The 21,467-nt window shown below is 41.7% G+C and overlaps 2 protein-coding genes across 2 annotated transcripts; one reads left to right on the top strand and one right to left on the bottom strand.

The window, feature by feature from the left end:
* The first annotated feature begins 1,276 nt into the window (after positions 1–1,276).
* Positions 1,277–7,359, top strand: MED21 (mediator complex subunit 21). The gene is made up of 4 exons (XM_063308122.1): positions 1,277–1,404; positions 3,737–3,851; positions 5,345–5,445; positions 6,486–7,359. Exons 1-4 carry the CDS (start codon positions 1,363–1,365, stop codon positions 6,657–6,659), a joined length of 432 nt encoding a protein of 143 aa, XP_063164192.1. The 5' UTR covers positions 1,277–1,362; the 3' UTR covers positions 6,660–7,359.
* A 2,386-nt stretch (positions 7,360–9,745) lies between these two features.
* Positions 9,746–20,141, bottom strand: LOC134501521 (phospholipase A and acyltransferase 4-like). Its single transcript, XM_063309363.1, has 5 exons — positions 19,946–20,141; positions 15,012–15,025; positions 13,234–13,378; positions 10,956–11,194; positions 9,746–9,869 (listed from the first exon to the last, which is right to left on the bottom strand). Exons 1-5 carry the CDS (start codon positions 20,139–20,141, stop codon positions 9,792–9,794), a joined length of 672 nt encoding a protein of 223 aa, XP_063165433.1. The 3' UTR covers positions 9,746–9,791.
* Positions 20,142–21,467: the final 1,326 nt, after the last annotated feature.

The following is a 21,467-nucleotide window of genomic DNA, read 5'->3' as shown; positions in this document are numbered from 1 at the left end:
GTCACTCAGAAAGCAACTCTTTATTGTAAGCCACCCAGAGTCACTCGCTGAGATGGGTGGCTATAGAAATCAAATAAACAAACTCTGGGTGGTTTACAATAAAACAATGCTGATTAAAATACAGTAAAATAATGTTTAATAATAATAATAATAATAATAATAATAATAATAATGTAGTGAGGGAGGAGGAGAAGAGGAAGAAGTTTAAAACTAGTCAAGCAGAACCAGTTTTGTAAATGCAGCCCTTGGATTCCTTAGTGAAATAAGATAGATAGGATTTCCAGTTTTCTCACACCTAGAAACTCAGCATCCCTATTTGAAAAACGTGATCTGACTCTTTGAGTTGGCCCAAGGATTTGCAAAAGGCCTCTCCTTCCATTCTAATTTCAACTGTCCTTTATTTCCACTTGCAACTGTGAGCTGAAGATCCTGGGGTTTTAGAGGTTAGAATAGACCAGATTGGGGGTGATTTAGGCCAGTGTTTCTCAGCTTTTGCAACTTTAAGATGTGTGGACATAATGGTTTGCGGTTACAACACCTTTCCCAGGCCAGTCTGTTGACTCAGTCAGAAATATCTTCCACTGAGATTTACCTCCCAATCTTGAGTCTATGTGTTTTCCCAAAATAAATCATACACCACTGGAGGTTGATTGCTAGCAAATAATTATGCAAAGCTTGCAACTGATTATTATTGCCTGAGAGGTATCTTTGCAGGACTTCCAGTTTTCTGTGTTGAAAGTTAAGCAGGTGAAACATTTTTCTCACCCGATCAGGATTAAAAGTCAGATTATATATGCCCCGAAGTTGTCAGTATCATGCATATTAGAAGGGATAGAAATAAAGTATGCTTGGTAATAAATTCTCTTCAAATATAATACCTTCTTACTGCCCAGAGCATGGTGATTGGGGCATCCTTTATAAATCTAAATTATAAATAATAATTGAAATGGTCTGGAGATTTATTCAGTAAGCTATTTACTTAGTTACTTAAAATTATAAATAAACAAATACAGTATTTCTTCAGTCAGATCATCCAGGCATATTTGCTCAGAAGTAATTCTCAGGACATATATAATGGGTTTTTACTCTGAAATAGATTTGCATAGGATTACAGTATATACTACAGTAACTCTTGGCTAGCGCTTATACAAGGGAGAACTGCAATACCTCCTCCCTTCCGCCAGGGGAGCACCACCGGTACGATAGAGAGCGGAAAAGAACGGCATGGATTACGGCGACTTCTTCCCGGAAGCTAGCCGCCCAGAGGGGCAACGATGAAGCTCTGCCTTCCCTCCCCTCTTCCGCATCTAATAACAAAGGCTTCCATTGGGTGGTCGCTCTTCCTTGGCGCCTGTCGGAAGAATGGCGGACCGTCTAACTCAGCTTCAGGACGCCGTGAATTCGGTGAGTGGGAGCGCGGCGGCCGGCGTGGGGTCTTGGCCTAAGGCGAGACCCGATCCTGCTGTGTGCCCGGCCTTTGGACGTGTGGGATATTCCACCGGGGAAAAGCACGAGAGGGGGTGCCGAGAGAACGGCTGCGCTGAAGTCTTCCCCCTCTTGCGTTCTCCAGAGGGGTAGACTACAACTCCCAGAATCCTCTGGCGTGGCTGGGGAATTCTGGGAATTGCTCACCTACCGACCTGGAGGTCCCTGTTCATTGAGATGGTCATTTGAACGTAGGAGCAGAATATGCCACTAACAGCCCATTTATTTAACCTTGGCATTTGCTTTTTTACTAGTCTCCTGCTTCTGAATGTGGAGATAATATTATTGTCACTGTTACTAATTATATTTTTATCCTGCCACATATTTATATTGGTCAACTCAAGACAGCGAACCTACCTAATACTCCTTCCTCCTCCTCTCTTCCCCACAACAACCCTGTGAGGTGGGTTGGGCTGAGAGAGAGCGACTCATCCAAAGTCAGCCTTTTTGTTTAATTTATTTGCTCTATTTTTATACCACTCCACTCCCCAAGGACACCTGGCAGTGCACAACTAAAATCAAAACATAGTAAATCAATAAGGCGCGATAATGAATGGATAATTTATTAATAGTGCACTTTTGGAATATTTGTGACGTTCAAGTCTGGATGGGATTGCTGTCCATGTCAGCTGGTGTTTTAGGTGCCTTTTCTTGGAGAAGCAGAGCAGCACAAAAGCTTTGGGGAACGTTGAGAAAAATGGAGTGTTTCCTTTCCTGTGTTTAGAAGAACATGATTTGGGGGAGGGTTAGTAAAATGTAGATTTATTTGTTACTTGCTTTGAAGAAGTAATTCTTCAGTTGTAGCCTCTCATAAGCTGTGTTTGCAATGATGTGCTTATCCATCCGCCACCATGTATTCAGCCTAGGTTTTGCTTCACATAACACTCTGAACTGTAAACTGTCCAAATAGACCGTCTTCACACACATTCACTAAGGCTGGTGAGCTTATGAATCAGTGTGATGGAATAACAGCAGTAGTAAGGTTAGATAAAGAAATAAGTCTCCTTTTCCCCATGAAGTGCAATTTGCATAGGGAACCTGTGTATTTCTTAACGTAAGAACTAAGTAGTGATAACAAACATAATAAGAATAATTGGACTCTTCTTGGATGAATAATGAAAAGAGGACAAGAATTCTGGATGCCTGTGTTAAAAAAGTAACTGCAGATTTGTGGACTTGAGATGGCTCACTTACTCCAGGATGTCGAAGATTGTTCTGAGATTTAATAAGTAGATTTGTTTATCAGGGGTTTTGCACAATGAAGCACAAGAAGCACTATATGTATATGCAGAGTATCTACCCACTAATGCTACTAATAAAGTATATGCATGCACATGCTAAAACTAGAGAATTGATGTTGTTTCATACTCCAATCCCACTAACAACCCTGCCAAAGAAGGGAGGAAGAAAGGGGGGACCGTACCTGTAATTCTAAGTTCTAAGAAAGCACATTAGCCAGAAGCAGCTCCAATAAATGAAATATTTTGTGTTGGATTAGGCAACCTTATTTGGCTGAAGAATTTTGAGAGCATATTGTGGGATTTTAGGAAAAAAAACTAGGAACGTAGGATAAGGGCCAGCTGATAGAAGGATTATATGAGGCACGATAGTATCCTGCTGCAAACACATTCAAGTTAGTTCCTAGGAAGGAGCAGTCCTAAAATATTTATAGTACCTTGAGGGATCTTTTCCCTACCAATTGATAAAACAGTAGATGACTCATTCTACTAAAGGAAGTAAAGGTTAACTGGACACTTGTAAGGCGGGCAGAACAGAGAGAGAGAAGGGGTGGGGTAAGAGAATGAAAAGGCAGTTAGCTGGATAGCATAAAAAAGAGAAGAGGAAAGGGTTAATATGAGAGAAAGACAGAAAAATATTTGTACCCCTTCTGACAATCATTCTGTAATTGAACACTTAGGAAGATGGACTGATGGATCTCTAAACAGACACAACTTATATCCTGTAGTTTTTTTCATGCATTATTATTATTCTGTAAAGTTTTAATGGTTTATAAACTATTATACATTCTACAACAGAATGTCTGGGAGGGATCCAGTCCTAGGACTTCTCTCATCCTCTCTTCATATCCCTAGTGCAACCAGGCACATAAAATAGTTGCAAGATACAGGCTTTTATTCATTTCTTAAAATGTCTTTAACTTTAGTTGACAACTGTGGCTTTACTCTGGTCGAGCCTCAATATATTTTGATGCTCTAGTTTTGTAAGCTAACTATGTTGTATTTGTTTATAGCTTGCAGATCAGTTTTGTAATGCTATTGGAGTATTGCAGCAATGCGCCCCCCCTGCATCCTTCAGCAATATACAGACTGCAATAAATAAAGATCAACCTGCTAATCCTACAGAAGGCAAGTCAAACGTATTGTCTTCTTTATCTCTTCTATTATACCCAAGTATTATCTGTGAATGGGGTGCTGCCCTTACATGCATCTGAGAGAAGGTGCAGATGTCATGAATGAGGGCCCTTGAAGGTTTACATAATGATTAGCTGCTGCTTGAGAGAGACACTTTGCCTGGGCTTCTTGTTCTTCCTTTCCTATCAAATTACTTCTCCAATTTTATTCTTCCCTTTTTCTTCCCTTCCATTCCTGTTACCTTATTGTCACTTCCTTCTTTTTTGTGGTTTCTCCTGGAAGAAGGCAGAGGAATGTATACATGTAATTGTGTGTGGGAGAGAGATGGGATGATATACCTGCACATGGGAATCAATGTTTTTGTCTTGGCCGTGCTGGGTTTTTTTTTTTTTTTGGAGTGCGATATATACACGTATAATGTAGGCAAGTGTGTCACATGCAGCACTTTAATTTTCTGGAGGAAATCCCCAAACTTGTTTCCAGGTGGCTTCAGCTTCTGTGGGTTGACAAGAAACGCTTAATTTTACTTGGTGCAGATGCTAGAAGCTGCAGAGATTGCTTCTGTACACAACGATTGTTTTCTGATATAATCATTAAACTGGGGAAAATTCTAGGTAGTAAAACTACTGGTTGAATAACTACTGAATTTAGAAGTTCCCATTGAAAGGGTTGGCTGGGGCTGCTTGATAAGATGCATGACAGTATTTCAAATGTTTCTCTTTGAGCATGTTAATTGTTATCAGAGTTTATTTGTAGAATAGCTGGTCTAAAAAACAGATAACACGTTGTTCCTCGTGTATGAAGGTGTGGCCTGATAGTAACTGGACGAATCTTAAATATATCTGTAGACTAAGAGGATTAGGTACTTGCAAAAAGTTCTGTACACAGACCATTCCGTACATGGGACAGCTGGTTTGAGGGTGGAAGTGCCAAAAGGAAAACACAGATGTGAGGCATTTTCATGGATGCACAGAATGAAACAGGGCTGTTCTATTCTGGACAAAAGTGAGGTGAAAAAGACAAGGCTGGGTAGGCCAGGGTGTCCTGGGGGGTGGGAGGGTCAATCCATCACAGGATGGTTGACCTTGGCCAGTCACTCTCCCTCAGCCCTAGGCAGGAGGCAATGTCAAACCACTTCTGAAAAAAACCTGCCAAGAAAACTGCAGGGACTTGTCCAGGCAGTCTCCTAGAATCGGTCACGATTGAATGGATTAAAAAGAAAGGCATGGTGTTTCTTCAGTGCTTGTACCTTTATGATTTTTTTTCTCTTTAGTTAAATTGCTCAGAGATGTGAAACTCCTTTTATAAGCCAAACCTCAAAATATTTCATCCCAGGAAAAAAATACCAGAGAATACCTCCTGTATTGAACATTCCTGTGCATGTTGGGAGCACATTTCTTCTAAAATATTACTGAAGCAAGCAAGATAGTTTTCATTCCTTGATAATGGTACATGTGGTACAGATTAATTTTTTACTGCTTTTACAGAATATGCCCAGCTATTTGCTGCATTAATTGCAAGAACAGCTAAGGATATTGATGTTTTAATAGATTCTTTGCCCAGTGAAGAGTCCACAGCTACGTTACAGGTGAGAATTCACCATTCATATGCTTTGGGTACTACGATATTCATTCCTGAAGCAGGAAGCAGAATCAGAGTTTCAGAAAATCTTTGGGTGGTATGTGTAATTTTGTTTGGCTTCAGCATAAATTCATGCTTTAAAACAGAGTACTGGCATTCAGTAAGAAGCCTGATTAGTTTTAGTGCAGCCCAGATAAACATTACTTAGCCAGTTGGAGTAGGCAGTTGAAACCCAAAAGTGAATGAATACTGAACATATGACATAAGTGGTGTAAAATAGTTTATATATTCAGACTTTGACTTTCGGCAGGGAATCACTGTGCACATGATTGTACAATAGCGTTGTACAGACAATCGTATATATCACTAAATGTCACTGGATTAGATGAGGGTTCCAAGTGCACATTTATGCTGCAAGCTTATATTAAACAACTGCTTGCATCCAAAATTAAACAGCGGAAATATTTATCTGGTTCCTGTTAAGGAAATGCCAAACAGGAAGTAAAGATTTTGCCAGTATCTGAACACTTTGCAGAACAGTTATGGTTTTGGAAGGGGTTATCTTGCAAAATTGCTTTAATCCTGTTATTTAGCTAATCCTCTCCTTGTGGTTATTGTTGTTTTAAACCTAGATTACCTCAATAAGCTCTTGAGTTTATTGCAACATTTATTTAACTGAAAATACTTTTATTCCACCTTTCTATTTACATTAACAAAAACCAATAAAACACAAATTCTTGTAGCATTAGCAGAAAGAACAAGTGAACTCCCAAGCGTGGGTACAAACCCATGATTAAAAAAAAGTAAATAAATTAGATGAGTTGAGTTGAAAAACACGAACAGCAGCTTTAAAAGCCTAAAGGGCATACTTAAAGACATTTTTCTCTGTCTGGATTATATAAACATGCAGTATCGCAAAGTGTTCCATCATCAAAAAGCCACACGTGAAAAGTAGAAGGAATAATCTTTCCCCTTTAAAGGAGATACCCCGTGCATGCTTAAAGTATCCACCAAAATGTTTTGCTTAACCTACGTTTTAATCTGCAGGCTGCAAATCTGTACCACTTGGAGGAAGAGAACCATGAGGCAGCTGCCCGTCTTGAAGAGGTGGTTTATCGCGGAGATCTGCTCTTGGAAAAGATACAGAGCGCCTTAGCTGACATTGCTCAGTCCCAGCTGAAGACACGGAGCGGCACCCGCGGCCAACCTTTCCCAGAGTGACTGTGGCATTCGGCAAGGCCTGACGGTGACGCCCAGGAGACAGGAGAACGACCACCTGACCCAGCTCGCTCTCAAGCCTTAATCCTGTGAACTATTTATGAGACTCTGCTTATGGGATGCAATTCAAGTCGTATCTTTTCTGTGATACTCTGCTAGTATGAGAGACCGTCACGAGCAGAAGATTTCTGGAATTTTCAGTTCCACGTATGTGTTACATCCCAGCCTTATACTTTGATTGGTTTGTCCGTGGGCTGGAACGTATGGTCTCATGCAGAGATATCCTTGCATCCTCACCTCAACTACGATGCAACAATTTTATTGTAAATTTGCATGGGGTAGAGAGATTTGGATATGTGTTTCTCAAGGAAAATGCCTGAATATTATCTGGAGGTCCTGTAGAAGGGGGGAAAAGGCATTCCAGAAGTTGTTGAACCAGTGGCAGTTTGTATACAACTTCACCTAGAAATGTAATTGTTATGCGCAGTGATAATAGTACGGTCTGCTTTGGGCCAAGAATGTGAAAAAGTGTTCTGGAGAACCAGGAGCTTTCCTGCCTTTTCCACATAGCATGTAACTGTGGCTAAATTCAATGAATCAAGACAGTATAAGCTGAAGTATTGGTAAAAGAACTACCGTTAGAAGCACTGCATTTGTTGTATCAGGTCTAAGTGAATAAAGGTTCGGTGTCGCATTGAGCAAACACGATTTTTAAATCTAATTTAGTACCTTAAATGTGCATGCAGATGAATGTCAGACGTGCGTGAGAGCACCTCAGTTAGAATTTGAGGTTGCTATATAGAAATCACATCTGGTGTCAAACGTGTCTTATTTCTATTTCTCAGAATTATATAACAAAACAAATGAAAGGCTATTGAAAATCAGGTGGGTGGATTTGTTTTAAGTATTTGCTTACTGACCAGCTGGTTTACCAGCTGCTCAAAGAAACCACTATGAAAATAATACAAGGTCAGACAAAAAAAAAACCAACCTCAGCAGTTTAAAGCGGTCAGGTTAATCTCTAAAAGCCTGAATGGCTATTCGTACAAAATGCTGAGGAACAAGCTAGCCAACTACATTTTAGCTAGTATGTTCTGTTAACAACCCATGTTGCTAAGCTTATGATTCAATGTGTTGTGTGAACTCAGAAAATTAGGCTGAGTAAACTATACCTGAATTAACCACAGGTACATAGGAAAGCTTTTCTATTGCTGAAAATAAAGGAAAGTGACATCCCTGAGGAAGGGAGTTTTAAAAGAAGCACCACAAAATATCCTCTCTTCAGGTGCCCAATCCATTGTAGAGGGCAGGAGAAGTCATGCTTGCTGATCTAAGGGACAGGTTGATGTGGGAATTGCTTCTCCAGATACTCAGACTTGAGGGTCTATGCAGCATATATTAAAAGATTTACAAAAATGCTTTACATGAATACCAGTTCAAGTTTTCTTATGCCATCTGATACAAGGTTTAGATTTCTGATTCCCCGGGGAAAGAGCACTGGGAATTTTCAAGCATATAAAAATCCTGATGAAGAAAATGTGTGTGATATTTGAAGGTATAATTTTGTAGCTCTGGTACAATTCTTCCTGCTTGTTGAAAAATAAGTGAAATTAAGGTTTTGCCTATGTGCTAGAATCTCCTTGTCTATCACATTTAATAAGCCCTTCAGCTATTGGGCTATTAAGTTCCATAATACCTCACCACTATGCATGTTTGCTAGAGCTTAAGGAATCGCCATCCAATCATCTGAAAGGTTTTTGGGTTGCTTGCTCCTGGTTTAGGCTGCGCTCCAGGCTGGCTGCCTACACATGACACTCTGAACTAAAAAAACATGATTTTGCTTCTATATGCTAAAGCCTCTGCACAGAAAACCAGTTGTAGTTGAGGATTCAAGGTTCTAACCCAACCTGCTAATTTTCTGTGTGCCAAAAAAAGTTTTAATGTTGCAACACATAGGCTCCAATTTACAGCCTGCATTGTAATAAAGCACCCTAAGCCATCATTTACAAACCACATATAATATACTGTGCTAAACCATATGTAACCCTGTGACCTAGCATGATGCAGGAAGCAGGTCTTAATTAGTTCACACCTTTAACTCAAGGCCCTGCAGGAAATACTCATAGAAGATGCTCAATAATGCTTAGCCCTACACAGGGGTAATTTACCTGAGCTGTGTTCACATGACACTGAATCATGAAGAGAAAATAAAATCTCTGAATCAAATGCAACTCCTGGTGACTTCGTGAATATATGCAGGTTGTTTTCTTGGCAACAACATGGAGGTGGCTTACAATTGCTTCTTCCAAGAATTCCTGGTGGGCTTCTATTCAGATCGTAAGCAGATCTCCCTTTAGCTTTTTATGATTAGCCAACTATATTTTAGCTAGCATGTTGTTCTAAGCTGTGTAGTTCAGTGTATTGCGCAAACAATAGAATTGGATTGAGTGTCCATGCTATAGGTATATCAATGTTACCTAATCCCCAGCATTGATCTAAACACAACCCAAGGAACAAGGAATTTGGACAGATCATGAGTGCTTGACACTGCATCAGAATTGGTCATCAGCCAGAACTAGCTCATGAATCAAAGCTGGAATTTTATTCATACTGATTTTGTTCATGTCAAACTAATCGGAAAAGATTATTTGACAAGTAGGAGCATTTTGCCATTTTATACTGTTGCTTGAAGCTTACCAGGTCCCGTAGGCCTAACAGATCAGCAGACATAACTCAGAACTTGAAAATGGACTGCATTTCTGCAACACGGGAACATGGGCTACCGTTAGGATGCTATAACGATGTTGAATGGGATTCTTCACTGCAGTCTTCCCTTTGCCATCTATCTGTTCCTTAATCCTCCTCCAAAATGGAGTTTTAGCCAACAAACAGATCCATCGTCTAAACCAGTGTTTCTCAAACTTCGCAACCTTAAGACATGTGGACTTCAACTCCCAGAATTCTCCAGCCAGTTTTATTCAGGTTTTTGTATGGTTAAAAGTACAATATGTAATTTTGAGTTAGGTAGATTTTGTGAACTCTGTTCATATTTTATTATACGAGTAGGAAGTATTTGATCCACAGTTGTGAGGCTAAAGGAGTCTGCTTCTGGAAGATTTAAAGACATTCACCACTTCAACTATCCATCTGAGATAGGTATCTTTTAACCTCACTCACGAAATCTGGATCTGCAGTAAAGTTAAATCTTTCTGCCTTAAAAAAGAGAGAGAGAGAGAGAAATCTGTCAGACATTGGCCATATTCACTCAACATGTTTGGTTCTAAACATTCAGTGAGGACTCATTTTTAACCCCCAATCCTAGTTAACAACCATTTTGGTTGTAATGGCTCGCTGCCCATACTATTTTTTTATACTTTTGTTTTAAAGGGGCCTCATAAGGGTCTACGTTTCCTCTTACACCCTCTTGAATGCTGAAAAGTAGGCAGAAAAATGGAAACAAATGTCCACTTGGGTTTCAGCTTGGCATGCCATCAGAATGCAGGCAACCGTGATGTAGTTTAGCTTAAGTAAACTTTGCCTTTGGGTCATGTGTGAACCACATGGCTGTGGCTGGAGCAGCCTCCCTTTTGCCACTGCTGGTAGGAAATTTCCATGTTTGTATCTGGAGTTTGGAAATGAGAGGTAATGGAAGACAAGTTTACGTTAAGCCAATTTTTTCCAAACTTTGATTACAAACTGCAGTTGAGGATTCAGTTGACACTGTAGGGTCCCCCACAAGTTGGCTTAGCATGGCATACAAACCAGGCCACCATTGCATTACTGTGCAGTTTTCTGCTGCCAGACTTTCAAATTAATTGGCAACCAGTAAGAGCATCAGCACATGTGGAAGATAACATTGGTAGAAGCCACTCAGAACAGCTGGATGGAAAAGAAGAACTTACAGGACATGGCTGTAAATCCAGGTATGGGTCACACTAAAAAAGTCTTCAAGTTCAGCTCAGCTCCTGATGACTTCACGGACATGGACCTTGGTCTGTTCTTGGTGTTTTTCTGGGATGTTTTTCAACATCCCAGTTTAGCTTACGGACTCAGTTTTCCTCCTGATCTCCTATCCAAGCACTAACTAGATTGTCTCCTTAGGGTTTTTAAAATTATTATTCATTTAATCAGCCAAAGTCTGATGCCACCTAGCTGGGTTCCTGAATTCCGTAGGAAGCTATCAATAATCTAAAACAGAAGCAAAAGCTCCAAATGAGGCCTGCAACTCTGCTGGCTTATTCTTGTATTCTCTGAAAAAAGGCCAAAATGAAAAAGCGAGCTGAGGACTTGGGGTCATACCTGTCCAGATAGAGCAGCATCGTATCTCATCAATGTGGCAAAGTGCTCACAGTTAGCAGACCCGGGATCGTATTTTAAGATTTTGCCCACCATGTGCAGAGCTCTTTCCACCACGTGGTCAGGATCCAAGGGAGGATAATTTTTATCAAATTTGTTCCACACAGCAGATTTCAGAGCACCTTGGACATCCTCATTTTTTTCTTTTCGGACCTTAAACTTTGGTGGAAATACCCAAACGACTGAAAAGAGAGGAAATGAGATGTTTGGCTCCAGAAATCATTTTGTCCCCATCACTATCAGAGCCACGGATGTAATTCCAGACTACCTTTCGGAGCAGATCTCCTCACATAGATTTACTGCAACTGTAATTCATCTTTTTCTAAACAAGAGTAGATAATTCTGCTGCCTTGTAGCTTATGTAAACTTTGTCAAATTCCATAAGCAGCAAGTACCAACAAGTGTGCTCTTTGGGTTATTGCACTGAAAATACAGCTTGGCCATGTGACATCCTCAGACACCCATCCCATTTTTTTTTTTAGTAAAAAAATTTAAATGGCCCAAATGCACAAGACCATCAAATGTCACAACATTACCCTGTTCTTCGATGAGATCTCATGAAATCCAGGGTGAGAATGCTGGTCTCCCACAGGATTGCCCCAATCTTAGGAGATTTCACAATCTCTGAACATTTCAGGAGAGTTCATATTTTTTCCAATATTTGGGGGGCCTCCAGCATTTGAAAACATTGCTCCTGGTTTTTGAATATACACAATGGAGATACTGCAGTGTTTAAGGACCTGACGTCCGGTGGGAATATGGCGGACTGAGCAGCTGTGCCCAGGAGCTCCACAGGCAGAACTGGCATCGAGGCAGTTTTTTCAGGCTCATGCTGGTTTCTTCTGTAGCCCAGATTAAGGAAAACGCTTGGAATCAACCCATTCGTCCTTCGGATGGTGAGTTGCAGCCAGGAGATTGTGGACAGCATGCACGATCGACGGGTAAGACTTCGCTGGGAGGCTGGGATTTCACCGTTGCCGAGCCGTGCTGCAGCCCTTAAAGGGAGTCCAGCCACCCCATTTCTAAATTTACTCCCAATTTACTCTTCTTTTTAAGTTTTTGTATCCTAAGAGAGGCTTTCTACAGTAAGAAGAAGCAGACTCTCTTGGTGCTTATCATTATTTCTGGATTAAGTTTTTAAAATCTTTTAAGGTTTTGCCTTGTTTTCCCATTTAAAGATTAAGGAGAACTGAGTATAAATAATTGCCTCCCTGTTATTATTTTTGTACTGAATTTGAAGGATTTAATATTTTCCTACACGTTGAATTTGCTGTTTTGAATTGTTTTATGGGGAGAGAAGTTGATTTAGAAATTTAAATTTCTAAATCAACTTCTCTTCCCATAAAACAACATTTATTTAATGATTTCCTTCCTACTTCTATTCTGTACATATAATTAAAATCAAATTATAAAAACATATAAATTGTCTACTTTTATAATTAATCATACTACAGCAATCTTAACCCTGTTAAACCTAAAAACCAAGCAATTATTAATATACTATAGATAGATAGAAAGATATAGATAGATAGATAGATAGATAGATAGATAGATAGATAGATAGATAGATAGATAGATAGTTCTTGCTTTAAAACTAGCCTAAAGCAAGATAGATAGATAGATAGATAGATAGATAGATAGATAGATAGATAGATAGATAGATAGATAGATAGATAGATAGATAGATACAGGTATAGATATCCTTTTTGTATATAAGGGGAAGGAGCAATTGCATTAGTGGTTTGTATATGTGCTAATGGAAGGATTTATAGAAATAATGTGATCTTGATTTGATAGCGAGTAAGGGATTATTTATGGAAATTGCTGTATATTATTGCTGATGAAAGTCGGAAGTCACTTCCTTATGTAATCTTTAAAATTATTTTTCCTTGTGTTTCACACTTTTTTAGTGTTTCTTTTTTTTTCTTTTTGTAGTTTTTTTCTTTTTTACAGTTTTTATCTTTGTTTCAAACTCAATAAAATTCTTTTAAAAAAACAAAGTGGTTAAGGACCTCAAAACTCAATGGACATATTCGAGCCAGTCACTTTTTCTCAGGTGAACCTACCTTACAGGTGGTTTCTCAGGTAAAGCTACCTTACAGGTTTGTTGTGTTAGGCAGAAGAGGATGGGATAAAAGTTTCCCATGTACCCCACCTTGAGTTCCCAGGGAAGAAGTAGGACATCTCTGTAGGAAATAGATAATAAATCCTTCTCTATTACCTGGCCATGCAAAATGCACTACTTCCTGATCTCCTACGTAGATACCCCAATGCTGGAATCCAAGCATCTGGAAATGAATCATATCCCCAGGCTTTGGAGGGTCTTTATTCTGGAAGACATGCTCTACATCTTTCTGGACCTCAGTCTGTGTTGAAATGCAAGTAAATAAATAAAGAAAGAAAGAACCTGATCATAAAAAAAGGAAAGAGACTGAAATGAATTCTAATAAAGTATCTCATCATCAGTAAAAGTTTCAGTGGCAGGTAGGGTACCCTGACTCTAATTAAGCATGTAAGAAGTTCACTTGTACAGTAGTTCAAATCCTACATTATGCTAAGATATAATTTTGGTCTTGATTTAAGACTGTGTGGACAGAAGTATTGTAGCTTGTTCCCTAACCCAATGTTTCTCAACTTCAGCACCTTTAAGATAGGTGGACTTCAACTCCCAGAATCCCACATCCAGCATGCTGGCTGGGGCATTGTGGGAGTTGAAGTCCACACATCTTAAAGTTGCCAAAGTCGAGAAACACTGCTGTAAACCATGATTCCCAAGACTAAATTGATATGTGAACTCAATCTGTGACATGATTTGTATATCATACTGACTGGGGTTTAGGTATTGCACTAAGCCCTGACTCATTTTAACCTTGAATAAACCACAAGTAGCTGGGTTCACAGGTCCCCAAGCCATAAATTACAGTTTATTAGGCAGAGTGGGTCAGCCATAACATCATGCTGTACCAAAATAATTCTAAGCCTTAATTCTAGGCTTAGAATTAAGTGTAGCCTAAGTTTTTAAGCCATAATAAGTTTGAGCTTAGCATGAATCCAAATAAAGTGGTACATAAACCATGATTTATGGCTTAGAGTGTTAGGCAAATCATAGATTCCATATTGTGTAAAGGCAGAAAAGTTATTTCTACTAGAGCTAAGAATTCATTAATCTTTGAAGAAAAATAATTGTTGCTGCTTCCTTCATCCTCAAATTTAACAGTTACATTGTGGTTCACCCCATAGATTAATCCAGTGCTGAACAACCCCCAAATCTTGCAACTCCTGGGGGAAATTATTAAATGCATGGGAAGCAATCCTATTAACTGCATGTAATTAGTTTAATATTGAAGTGAAAGGTCCCCTGTGCAAGCACCGAGTCATGTCTGACCCTTTGGAGGGATGCCGCTTTCATGCCGCTTTCTTGGAAGACTATAGTGGGGTGGTTTGCCGTTGTCTTCCCCAGTCGTCACCTTCCCCAGCAAGCCGGGTGCTCATTTTACCGACCTCGGAGGGATGGAAGGCTGAGTTGACCTGAGCCAGCTACCCGGAGAGAATCCAGCTTCCGCTGGGATTGAACTCAGGTCGTGGGGAGAATTTGGGTTGCAATACTGCCGCCTACCACTCTGCGTCACACAAGGTTCACACAAGTTTAATATTCATTACTTTTAAATAGGTTCAGCAGATAGCAGCACCAGACTAACATTTGCTTGGTTAGTATTTGGATGGGAGACCACCAGGAAAAGCCCAAAGCTGTAAATTAGAATAAAAAAAACACCACACCCTGGAAAAAGGCAATACCAAACCCCTTCCATGGTGCTACCAAAAAACTACATAGATATGTCCCTCCAAATTCACCAGGAGCTGAGTTTGTCCTGTACAAGAATTCACCTTTCCTTCTTTTGGAATGTGAGTTAAATCAAATCAGTTTTTACCTCTGGGGCACAGTAACGAGATCCCCAAATGCATCAAGCAGATGCTGATCCTCATTTAATTTGGCTGTACCTGGTTTCGGATTCCTGCAAAGTTACCAGTAACAGAACTTCCCTTGCTGCGTAATCAGAAAAATTAATACCTCTCTCACATGAAGATTTTACCCACCAGCCACTTCCAAATGAATGCCATCTCTGGATTTTCTTTTCTTCGCAACTTTCCAGGCTTCTAAGCTTCTGCCAAGAATTTCTGTTATTCTCTCTTGTTACAAACCAAGAAAAACACAGACAGACTCTTTAGTTACTTTTACAGCAGCAATAGCTTAGAGCAGTGTTTCTCAACCTTGGCAACTTTAAGCTGGGTGGACCCATTGCTGGCTGGGGAATTCTGGGAGCTGAAGTCCACACAGCTTAAATGTCAGGGTCGTCAATCAGATGAACACAGTGCTTCTGCTTGCATTCCCCTGCCATAGGTGTAAACACCTGCCCAGACCTGCGTGTCAAGCTTGGCTGTGAACTGGATGGGAGGGGCGAAATTAACAGAGAAGCAGTTAGAGATGAGGTGAAAGGAAAAAGCCAAGGTCAAACTGTTTGGAGACATCTGAGCCAGGCAGGAGTGGGATGGTCGGAAGAAGGGCGAGAAACCGCGAGGGTGGGGGGGGTGAGACTACATGGTCAGTGGAATATTTTAATTTGGGAAAAGAGCAGGAATTTGCATTCGCAGCTTTGCACTAGACCTGTATACTTCTTTCCAATAAAAGAATTTTCTGCATCTATTTAAAAATGCCGGAAAGTTACTAAGATTGGGAACTGAGTACTGCAGTCATTGAGGGTGCCACCGTGGCAAGTGGTGCACAGGCTTAAGCAAGCTGTGATGGAAAACAGGGTGCAAGCGCTTTTAATTGTGAGGGAGGTCCAATTTAACAGTAATTGGATTGACAACATCAATAATAGGAAAAGGAGCAATGAATCTGGGAGCAGGTTTTTTAGAGGGTTGAGGTGATTTGATAAATTTAGTAGATAGATACACCTGATCCCCAACTTTGAAGTTGTGTTGTAAAGAACAATGCTTATCAGCTTGAGACTTGTAAGCAGCCTGGGCGTCAGCCAAAGCTTGTTGAATTACTGGCCAGGAATCAGACAGTTTAACAGCCCAGTCAGATGTAGAACATGTTTGGGAAGGGGGCTGTGGCAGTTCAGGGATGGGAACAAAGTCGTGACCAGAAACCACACAAAAAGGGGTTTGTCCGGTACTTTGATGCACAGCATTGTTGTAAGCAACTTCAGCAAAAGGTAACAATTCAACCCAATCGTCCTGATGGTAGTTAATGTATGCTCTAAGGAACTGTTCAAGAGTGGCATTTAAAATCTCAGTAGAACCATCAGTCTGTGGATTGGACGAAGTGGACAGTGCCTGTTTAGTGCCAATCAATTTTAAAAATGATTTCCAAAATTGGGAAGTAAACTGTGTGCCACAATCCAAAATTAAACGGGAGGGGCTCCGTGGAGGCAGTAGATGTGGTGGAGAAATAGCCGCGCTAATTGTGGGGCTGACAGGATGGATGCATATGGAATGAAATGAGCTTGCTTAGAGAAAAAATCCTTTACCACCCAAATGACAGTTTTCTTCTGACTGGGTGGCAGGTCCACAATGAAATCCATGGAAATCTGGTCCCAGGGACGGGACGGGCTGGCCACTGGCTGTAAAAGCCCCTGGGGTTTACCTCTTTTGCGTTTAGACATGGCACAAACAGGACAGGGAGCAACATAGTCTTTAACATCACGTCTTAAGGTTGGCCACCAAAATTGGTGGCGAACCAAATGCAAGGTTTTAACAAAACCAAAGTGTCCAGCAAGCTTATCATCATGGGAATGCCGCAAAACATCAGCTCTTAAAGTTTCAGGCACATAAAGGCGGTGTTGCACCCACGCCAGACCGTTTTCAAAAGAAACATTGTCTCTATTAGCTAGCAACCAAGTGTCAGATTTCAGTGCCTGGAGAAAGTCCTTCTGTAACTGACAAGGAACTTGCACTTTCTGCTTCCCAGACTGTGCTGGGGGTGGGGGTGCTTGCGCATGGCTTTGGCTCCGAGTGATGGCAGCCAAGCCCAATTGTGGTTTAGTGAGAACAGTTCCAACCACATCAGCCACCTGGTCATGATCTTGAGGTAAACGTGACAATGCATCGGCCAGAAAGTTTTTCTTTCCAGGAATGTATTTTAACTGGAAGTTAAAGCGACTGAAAAATTGAGCCCAGCGAATTTGTTTAGGGCTGAGACATCGTGGTGTGCAGAGGGCTTCCAAATTCCTGTGATTGGTCCAAACTTCGAAAGGGCATTTAGCGCCTTCCAGGAGGTGACGCCAGGCTTCCAAAGCAGCTTTTACAGCAAAAGCCTCCTTTTCCCAAACATGCCACTGGCATTCAGTTTCAGAAAATTTTCTTGAGAAATAAGCGCAGGATTTTAAGTGATTTTCAGAATCTCTCTGTAACAATATAGCCCCAACTGAGGAGTCAGAAGCATCAACTTGGACCACAAAGGGGTGTTCAGGATCAGGGTGCTGTAAAATAGGCTCAGCAGTGAAGAGGGTTTTTAACTTCTCAAATGCTGCCTGGCATTCAGGCGTCCAATTCAGCACTGCCCCAGGGATTTTTACTTTGCGTGTCTCCCCCAAGCCCTTGGTACGGAGTAAATCAGTGAGGGGCAGAGCAATCTCAGCAAACCCCTGGATAAATTGCCTATAGAAATTACTGAAACCTAGAAAACTTTGTAATTGCCTCCGGGTGCGGGGACACTCCCAACTCAGAATCGCCTGAATTTTAGCAGGGTCCATTTCTATATCCTGGTCAGACACTTGATAGCCCAGATAGTCAAGTTGTTTTTTGTGAAACTCACATTTGGAAAGTTTGGCATAGAGTTTGACATCTCTAAGTTTGTGTAACACCTGTCTGAGGAGATGTTCGTGTTCCTCCTCGGTTTCAGTGTAAATGAGAACATCATCTAAATAAACCAGGACCCCTTTAAATAAATGATCATGTAATACTTCATTAATCAATTGTATGAATACTCCGGGTGCCCCTGCCAACCCAAAAGGGAGAACTTTGTATTGAAATGATCCTAGTGGGCAATTAAAAGCAGTTTTCCACTCATCCCCAGCTTTTATGCGAATGCAAAAGTAGGCTTCGCGAAGATCAAGCTTGGAGAAAATCTTGCCCTTAGACAAATGAGCTAACATGTCCTTCATGAGGGGAAGAGGGTACTTGTTGACAATTGGGACCGAATTTAACCCTCGATAGTCTGTACAGAGCCGAAGCGTGCCATCCTTCTTTTCCCGGAATAACACAGGAGCCCCAGCTGGGGAATTGGCAGGTTCAATAAATCTCCTTGACAGATTTTTGTCAACGAAGTCCCGTAGTGCCTTGAGCTCCTTCTTAGTCATCGGATAAATTTTTGGCTTGGGCAATTGAGCATTGGGGACCAACTCTATTGCACAGTCAGTTTTCCGGTGAGGGGGTAACTGATCTGCTTCCATCTCCCCAAATACGTTGGCAAATTCTTGGTATTGAGTGGGCAAGCCTTCTAAATGCGGCAAGTCAGGGCGCGGAGTGGCGATCGCTGCCCTTCCAACCCCCGCATGGGCAACTATCTCCGCGGTAGGAGCTTGGTAAAATCCATCTTTAAATGTCACAGTCCTTTGCTCCCAATTTATATAGGGACTTCGATAGGTCAGCCATGGGATCCCCAGGATGACCAAGGAATTGCCAAGAGGGGCTATAACAAATTTCAAAGTTTCATGGTGGCTGCCTATTTGCATTGTCACAGTTCCAGTGAAATGGGTTGCCACCCCTCACCCCCCCGCTGCTGAACCATCCAGCTGTGTAAAGATCAAAGGACACTGGAGGGGAAAACTCGGCAGTTCCAAAGTGGCAACCAAATCGGGGTGAATTAAACACCTGGAATACCCAGAGTCAACTAAAGCCCACACCTCGGTAGATCTTGTGCGGGAACTCAACTTCACTTTTACTGCTAAAGTGGGACAGTCAGCACTCACCATAGCATCTTCATGCCCATCATCTCCCACCTGCCAGCTGGTGCCCTTCATGGCAGTGGCTGGCGTTTCCCACTGGCTCCTTAATTTCGTCCTCAGCCTCTCCTGAAAAGTAGATTAATTCTTCAGCATCGGCTGTCCCTTTGGCTGCTGTCATTCGCCGTGAAGCAGGGGGCGATTTGGCTGGCGGCTTCCCCACTCGATCTCCGGCTTTGGCTTTTGGGCAATCAGCCGCTCAGTGGCCCTCCTTTCCACATCGGAGACACTGACCTCTCACATAGCGCCAATCTCTCTCCTCATCCCAGGCTCTGTGGCTTGGCCAGACAGCAGTTGCAGCACTTCAGGGTCTTCTCGTGGTGGCGTGCGGTTTTTCAGATTTTCTGGTTTGCAGGAAGGTATGCTTGGTGTTCTCAGCCTTCCCTGCCATACAGATCCAGTCATACAATGACTTGGGGTTGTCTCTACCTAATGCCCAGCGCAGGATGTCTTGGTTGAGCCCCTCTTTAAAAAGCTCTATTAGAGTTGACTCAGACCAGTCAGTGATTTTACCAGCTAGAGCTTTAAACTCTAGAGCATAATCAGATACTGACATTTGGCCCTGGGTAAGATCCTTCAACGCCTTCTTGGCTCTTGCCTTGGCCAGAGGATCTTCAAAATGCAGTTTTAATGCCCAGATGAAATCATCAAAATAATCTAGTGCAGGGGAGTCAGCATCATGTAATTGAACATACCAGTCAGCTGCTCGACCCTTCAGCTTGGTGGCAGTGGCATTTATCTTAGACTGTTCGGAAGGGAAGCATGCCCCAAACTCTCTCATATAACTCTTAGCATTAGTCAAAAAGAAGGATAACTTTGTTGGATCCCCATCAAATTTGACAGAAAAGTCTCTCACTCCGCCCCTTGCTGGAGTAGACCTAGTAGGCGCTTGAGTGCTTTGTCCCCAGGTTATGGTAGCTTTACCTTTACGGAGTGCGGATACTGATGGCCGGGCTCTGCGGGGTGGAGATTCATCCCGGAACCGTCTCCGGCCCCGTTCTGCCAGTGGTCTAGATGGGAGGATGGGGGATGGTTGCGGAAGGTTGGGATCTCCTCTGGGTCTCCCCTGTCCCTCCATTGACAGAGACAAGTTTTTTAACATGTACTCTATCAATTCCATTTTGGCTTCCACCACTCGTAGTCTCTCAGGGGTTTGAGAGTCCCTTCTCCTTCGAGTGCTTGGTTTCTTCTCAGTTGACACCATAGTAGATTCTTTGTCGGGGGTTAGTGGGAACCGATACTTCCAGGACATCCCCAACATCCCTGGTTAGGGGTCCCTCACTTCATCCAAGATGATCAACTCAGTGAGTGATTCGCTTGGTGCCGGTTGCTTTGGTTCTTCCCCATTATCAGATTCTTCCGAATCAGAATCAAAATTTGATTCATCCTTTGACAGGTCTCAGGATTCTGAAGGTTCTGTAGTGACGTTTAGTTCTCCACTTTTGACCGTTGACTCAGGCATCAAGCTAGCCATTTCCTCGAGTCCCCCAGTCGATTTCGACTCAGCCATTGTTAACTATTTTCCCTCACAAGAAACTAATCTTGGTAGGAGCTAATGGTATAATTTTGGGGATTCTCAGCTTTATGTAAGAATTGCCTATTCTAATGGATATCAGACTCATAAGCAGGGTTTCAAAGATATCTGATTTATTGAAGAATAGTATGCAGGATTGCAAAGAAAGCTGAGAATGATGAAAGCATGGCAAATTCAAACTAAAAACCCTCGGTGCAAACGAAATCCCTCCCCCCTTAGAATCTTCTCAAGTCCACAATCCCAGGTGCTCCTAACGGTTTCTGATGGTCTGCGGGAAAAGTCCCTGAACAGAAAGAATAACCCAAACAGATTCCATTGTCCTGATTTCACATACAGAGCTTGGTAGAAGGTCTCACAGCAGCTCCCTCCCAAACAGAAACGCACATCAGCCCCATGGCATGTGAAACGTTACGATGTATGAACTACATTGAAACAGTGAACATGACACCATGTATGTGAGCATCTGCAAGCATTTTGGTGGCTCTATATTCTTTGTATATAGTTTACACATGTAAAATTGCAGAGAATGCCTAAAATCAAGAGCCACAGAAGTAGTTACCAAGCAAGATTGTGCTAATTTGACCTTCATATGTAAGACAATCCTCAGATGGTGTCAGAGCTTGGCTGACTGTGTCTGGGCTCAGAAGCTAAGCAGGTTTGTCTCTGGTTAGTACTTGGATGGGTGACCTCCACAAAAATACCAGTCTTGGAGGCTTTAAAGTCGAAAAACATCTCAGAAGAAAACATTGGCAAACTACTTCTCTACTGGAGCCAAGGAAACAGCATGTTTGATGCCTCCAAGGAGTCACCAGGATTTTAATTCCCCTTGAAGGAGTCTCTGGCACCTTAAGCCAAATGAGAAGATAGATTACTCTGTGTGTATTTGACCTCAGGGGTACTGTGAGCCAATTA

The sequence above is a fragment of the Candoia aspera genome, chromosome 7, assembly GCF_035149785.1.
Source record: "Candoia aspera isolate rCanAsp1 chromosome 7, rCanAsp1.hap2, whole genome shotgun sequence".
NCBI lineage: Eukaryota > Metazoa > Chordata > Lepidosauria > Squamata > Boidae > Candoia > Candoia aspera.
Note: the sequence above shows the minus strand (reverse complement) of the source record. Positions and strands in the feature narration are given on the sequence as shown.